Source organism: Aedes albopictus, chromosome 2 (assembly GCF_035046485.1).
Source record: "Aedes albopictus strain Foshan chromosome 2, AalbF5, whole genome shotgun sequence".
In the NCBI taxonomy this organism is placed as follows: Eukaryota; Metazoa; Arthropoda; class Insecta; order Diptera; family Culicidae; genus Aedes; species Aedes albopictus.
In genome coordinates this window covers 323,926,543-323,932,984 of record NC_085137.1, presented here as the reverse complement: position 1 = coordinate 323,932,984, position 6,442 = coordinate 323,926,543, and the positions used below count along the sequence as shown (strand labels likewise).

Sequence of the window (6,442 nt, the reverse complement as noted above, 5' to 3'; positions counted from 1 at the left end):
GGTTGTGTTGGTGACGGCAGTTCCTGCGGCAGCTCGGAAATCTATTTTTAGACACTCGGAAAGCGGATGGAAGCGAAAACAAGTAAAAAAAGACACAAAAGGCGAAACCGACCAAATTTTTGTGGATGCTGTTTTGAGTACCTGCGCGTTATCCATCACACAGAAAAATGGCGATTGTTCAACACAATAAAACGCATGGTTGATTTTCAAACTGAGAATTTACTTATACCAAAGTTATATTTAATTGCTTTCATTTAGAGTTTATCGATAAAAACCGATTACCATAATTTCATATAATGTCAAAAATTTCATTTGTTTCAACAAAATAAAACCATAAACATGGTCCGAAAGCACTCACGCAGCTATAAAATACTTACCCCAACATCGCCACAACGAAGAAGGTGTAGCAAATCCATCACGCCAACTTCAAAGTGCAGCTTTGGCCGTGATGGGTAACGCGCAGGTACTCAAAACAGCATCCACAAAAAGTTGATCGGTTTCGCCTTTTTTGTCTTTTAGTCGTTCTCCTCCCCATCCGCTTACCGACGGTCTAAAAATAGATTTCTGAGCTGCCGCAGCTGCTGTCGTCACCAACACAATTACATTCCGGGTTTGTTAGTGGCAAAAGTACAGTCGTTTGAATCAATCCATTATATCATGTTGAAAATACCATATCTCTGTTTGTTTTAACAAACTGTCAAAAATTTCGACAAATGAAAATATTTGTTTTATCAAAAAATATAACAGTTCAGTGTAAACTGAATATCAGTTTGTCGCTATAGTAAACTGAAAAATCGGTTGATTTGAACTAGAATTTAATTGTGTTTACAATTTATTTTTCTGCGTGATCACGGCCAAAACTGCACTTGGAAGTTGGAGTGATGAATTTGAAACACTTTCTTCGTTGTGGCGATGTTGGGGTGAGAATTGTAAAAATGTGTGAGGGCTTCCGGGCCATGTTGGTGGTCCCCATTTCGTTGAAACAAATGAAGTTTTAAACGTTATGTGGAATGATGGGAATTGATTGTTTTGATCGATAAACTCCACTTAAGAACAAAGAAATATAACATTGGAATAAGTATATGCTCAGTTTGAAAATCAACCATGCGTTTTATTGCTTTGAACGAGCCTCATTTTTCTGCGTGTTATGTTTGAAAGCTATTGAATTGTAGTTTTTAGGAAAATTACTTTGAAGGGACCAAATTGTGCTTTTGTGCAAAAAATCTGCAACCATCCCAAGTAACAATCTTGATTCTATTTGATTTTATTTGTTTTTATGATAGTTTTATGAGAACATTGCATATTCTAGTTGATCTTATCGGAGTTTCTGCTGAGCACAACTAGTCTTCGTCAATATGTGGTTTTAATAACACCTCCAAGAATACTTGAGGTTCAGTCCATAAAACCATAAACACAACAAGAACTGTTGAACTTATTTTCAGTTTTATAAGACTCTTGTTGTTATCTTCAATCATCCGTTCTTGATCAAGAGCAACTGTTCTCGCATGAAAACAGAAAAAAAACTCAAGCATCAGATTTTGATTCTCATCGTTTCATTATTGCTGCCAATCAAGAACACCTACCCGGAAACCCAACCGCGACGCGGTGCCGTGCCAAGTTCCTCCGGTTGCAGCATCCGAAATGAGGTTGAGTTCTCATGCAATCGGGGTTCCAATCATCGATCTTCAAAATCAACAACTACTTACCTGTTGGAAACAGTGTTGGTAAACTCACACTCAAAGCTCACTCATGAACCGCTCCTGTGTGAGTAAACTCGCGCGCGATTCTGAATCATTTTCTCACACGCGAGATTTTCATGCAAAATCTCGCTCTCACGAGTCAAGCGCCGAAATCTCGTTCGCTTGTAAATCAAATCAAAGTCAATTTGAAAGACATCTAATGTTGTTGTACGATAGGTTTGCTTTTGTTCTATCATACAATCCTAAAAACTTCGAAGTAAATAATAAGAACGCCAAGAAATAACGCAATGAGTGAAATCGCGAGTCAACTCACGCATGATTTTTTCGGCAGTGAGCTTGGCGAGTCAAAAATTCTGGGCGGTCTTCAACCACACCCTAAAACGACAGTACACAGCGAATGAGTAACTTGCGAAAAGACAAAGGATTTTTCACTCATATTTGCGTACGACTGGATCAGCACAAAAAAATGTGCTGATCCGATGTTACACAAATTTGCGTGAAATTTCACACAAGTTTGCATGAAATCTTTTGTCTTTTCGATCGCTGCGTGAAAGTTACTCCTTGCTCTGTGTACATCGATCTTTCCGTGCAGTCATCACTGTCGTCTCTCGTGTGAATGTCAGCGTAACGTTCAGGAAGATCTGTGAGGAAAGTACCAGCAGAAGTCGTTCTAGATCCAGTGAAGAAGTTCAATAACTTACCAGAGAGCTTGCGCTCCCGTTCGCTACGCCTCAACACTGCATCCCTCATTAGGCTCATGTTGTTCTAATTGCGAAGGGTGCGCACCTGGTGTCGTCCTGTTCGATTCTTGTCCACCGGAGACTTCTTTCAGCATTTCATCACCATTGTCGAAATATTCGGAATCCTCGTCTTAAGAAATTTCCTCCATCAGCTTAAGGACAGACTTGTTAGAATCCCAAAATGGCCGCCACAATGGCCAACTTTGCACCTACTCACGATTTTGAGCGCACAAATCTCTTCGTAAACAAGACCAGCGCACATGATCTTTTTATTTTAAGCTAATTATTCACTTGTAACAGAACAGAATAATAAAATACACTGTTGTTTGAAGCTTGCTTCTTCACGGTCATTCCGCACCAGCATATCCATTCCTTGCTGATTCAGGCGTCTTCGGTTATTCGGATTGCTTGAACACATTCTCGCAGAAGGTTTCTCCAGCTTGACTTCCAGCTCGTATAATCCACCCAAGGGGCTAGTCGCTTGGAACATTGTGCCAAGAGGTGCCAAGCACACCGTCTTATACGCTGTGTGGCACACCGAGGCACTCTGAGGCACAATTTTGACACTTGAGTTTGGGTGAAAAAACTAGGCAACCATGTGCATTTGACCTGGAAAATGAAAACAAACAGTTGGTTGTCTTGGTAGTTGCCAAGCAAAATCTGAATCATCAAGCAGTGGCACTTCGGGGGCAAAGTGGCACAATTCAATACCCGGTGGCACACTGAAAATAATTGGCGCAAGTAAAGATGTGCTCAGCGACTCCCCCTTGAATCCACCTTTCATCTGCGCGGTTCCAATAATCTTTCCGTCTTTCTTCAGGACAGCCACAGCACCGGAAAACGTCACGTCCACTCCTGCGTTGGCAAGCTTCTTTACAGACTTCAGATTGTCCCGCAATTCCGGAACGAGCAGTACATCCTCCATCCGTAGTGGCATCCCTCGATTGCTGCACCCAGTAATTGTTCCTGCAACCTTCGCTTCCAATGTTACACCGTCTTTGGCCACGTTGATGATAATTGACTGTCTCAGCTTTTCGTATGTTGCGAAAACATCATGACAGTTTAACAGATGGTCACTGGCACCGGAATCAAGCATGAAAATAATCTTGTTCTTGCTTGGCTTCCTGCTTGACCGATCTGCCATAAAGACTAATTAAAAAAATATTTCCATGTTTAACGGCTTGCAGTCAAAAAAGCCCAAAATCGCATATTTTGCGCTACAAATTGAAGTACACTGAAGTTTTAGTTATTCTTCAGATTTTTCCACCTACTCGGATAAATATGCAAAAGGAACGCGGAAAAATCTAACACTACGTTTTGTAGGCAACATGATAGGGACCAGTAATTATTTTCTTTTTGTTTAATAGTAACACTGTTCGACAAAAAAAAACTTTTGCCGTGATCAAAGGCCCCCTTAGTAGGGCATAAAAGCGCATGAAAAATGTAGAAAAATGCTATTTTCAAATTTGTTGGAGCACCCCTAGAAACTTTTTGAGATGAGTTTGAATTTTATTCATTTTTGAAGGTTTGACACGAGCTTTAGAAATCATCATAAACACATTTGAAATACAATATCTTTGAAATGCAATTTTGTGCACCGCTAAAATTTTCACAGATCTGAGAAGTAACTTTGATAAATAATCAGTCAAAATTTCAGCCTATTACGACATTCCATTTCATTGATACATATCCGGGAAGAATCTAATATGACTTATATAATACAAATCCTTGAAGTTTTCTCTTAATTCAATCACAAAAAGCAAGCCCCTATCCTTATCTAATCATGACAACATAACTATTTTACTTTGATTTGACTTCGGAATGCTACACTTATGATCTAAATAATTGAATTCAAATTTTCGAGAAGAAAATCCGGTCGATCTTTCAAATTACTAACGTGGTAAGCCTGTGTAAAAATAAAAATAAAATCTAATACATTTATATTTTGCGATCAGTACAAAAAAACGTTTCCAGTGTTTTCGTGGGTTGTCTATTAGACCGGCCCACAGTTGTATGAAGCGAAAAAAAAGTTTTCAAAATTCACGGGGCACCCTCTAGAATCGTACCTTTGGATGAGAAGAACAATCTGTGAAAGATTCAGCTCAATCGATTGAAAACTGAGCTGGCGCAAATGAGTTGAAGGTTTGTATGGGATGTTCAGTCCAATTATATGGGAAATTGGATGACCTCCAGTCTCTCATACAGCACGCCGGTTTGGTGAGTTCGATTTGACTCAGAATTGAAAGAATAGCAGTTGATACCCTAATAAACAACTTTGTAGAAGATCATATCATGATAAAACTTAATTTGGTTGCGATTTTAGCCAACGAAACCAGGATAACGACATCTTCCCCCGTTTACTCTTAGTTGTTACATGCAGCACGTGTTTGCCGTTTGAAACTTGCTCACTGCATCATAGGCGGCTATGCTGTCCTTCATTTTTATTGCTCACGCATGTGGGTGAGTATCGAGACAATGTAGAATTACATAGCTGCCTATGATGTAGCGCGCAAGCTACGGCCGACCAACACGTGCTGCATATAACAACCGAGAGTAAACGGGGGAAGATGTCCTCATCCTGGTTTCTTTGGCTAAAACCGCAACTAAATTAAGTTTTATCATGATATGGTCTTCTACAAAGTTGTTCATTAGGGTATCAACTGTTGTTCTTTCAATTCTGAGCTAAATCGAACTCGCCTAACCGGCGTGCTGTCTGAGAGACTGGAGGTCATCCAATTTCCCATACATTTGGACTGAACATCCCATACAAACCTTCAACTCATTTGCGCCAGCTCAGTTTTCAACCGATTGAGCTGAATCTTTCACAGATTGTTCTTCTTATCCAAAGGCACGATTCTAGAGGGTGCCCCGTGGATTTTTTCGACATTTTTGTTTTTGGGCCGGTCTATTGTCTATGTTCACCTAATGTTTCGAAGAACCTCCTAGCCATACCAACGTGGTAAAATTGATAACCTTATTGAATAAAACAAACTTATTTCAATACAATGAATTGAAGCTGGCATTGCGCAGAAAACATGGTTTGAGTTCACGACTGTTCAAAACAATACAACCCTGAAAAATGCAAACCAAAAATGAGAACACTCTCCATTTACTATTAGTAATCGTACAAGCACTGTTGCTTTCATCACATTTTAGTTAGTTTCACAATACAGAATGTGTATGTTGGGGCATTACCATTGAAGACACTTTTATGAAATTAATTGAATTTGTCATGTAGTAAAATCTTAATTTCAAGCTCAATAATGCCCTCTACGATTGTAAAATTGCTTTATAAGTTCCAGCAGCATAGGGTCTGGAACCATTTGGGCAGGATCACCTATTTTGGGCACTTGTGTCTATGATTCAGTCAATTTAGAACCGATTGACTTGATTTTTGAAACACGATCAGATACGCATATTATCTAGATGTGCAACAATTCAAGTCAATCGGTTTGGAATTGACTGAGTTATAGCAGCAAGTGCCTAAAATAGGTGCTCCTGCCAAAATGATCCTAGACCCTATTTGTTAATATAGTGTTAAATATTATCTATCCAGAAGCACTCAGGCGAGTTAATATAATTTATTTAGTCCAAATAGTCCAAATTAGTTTCAATGCAGAGGTCGTTGGAATTTAAATATATTTTTCGCATCGTATTTAATTTTTTAAGAACATGGAACTGCTTGATATCCACCAGGTCAAGCAATCTGGAATAGTTGCTAAGATATACACTAAATCATTGAAAAGTATTCTCATCCATATGCGATATATGGGTATTTAAATTTGGGCACGACTCGAAATTCGATCAAAACAAAATACTTCCTTGAATTAAGTAGACGAAGTGTATTTTGCCTGAATTGTGATCCTAATCCATCGCATTCAAAATCGCAGTTTATTGGTATTTAAACATGATTATGAAAGTAACATTTGATGTCAAATGTTACAATAAACTTTGTTCATTTTAATAAGCGACAATTTTTTTTTTTGAAAACTACAATTCGAA

The 6,442-nt window shown here is 38.8% G+C and overlaps 1 protein-coding gene across 2 annotated transcripts in view; it reads right to left on the bottom strand.

Annotated features, from left to right (window-relative positions):
* Nucleotides 1-2,908: 2,908 nt before the first annotated feature.
* The window catches only part of LOC134288239 (uncharacterized), a 236,664-nt gene continuing 233,130 nt past the window's right edge, over nt 2,909-6,442 (bottom strand). For both annotated transcript variants that reach the window (XM_062852386.1, XM_062852387.1), the window contains exon 2: nt 2,909-3,049. In XM_062852386.1, the coding sequence (XP_062708370.1) occupies nt 3,027-3,049 (23 nt within the window). In that variant the 3' untranslated portion in view covers nt 2,909-3,026. The remainder of the gene's footprint in view (nt 3,050-6,442) is intronic.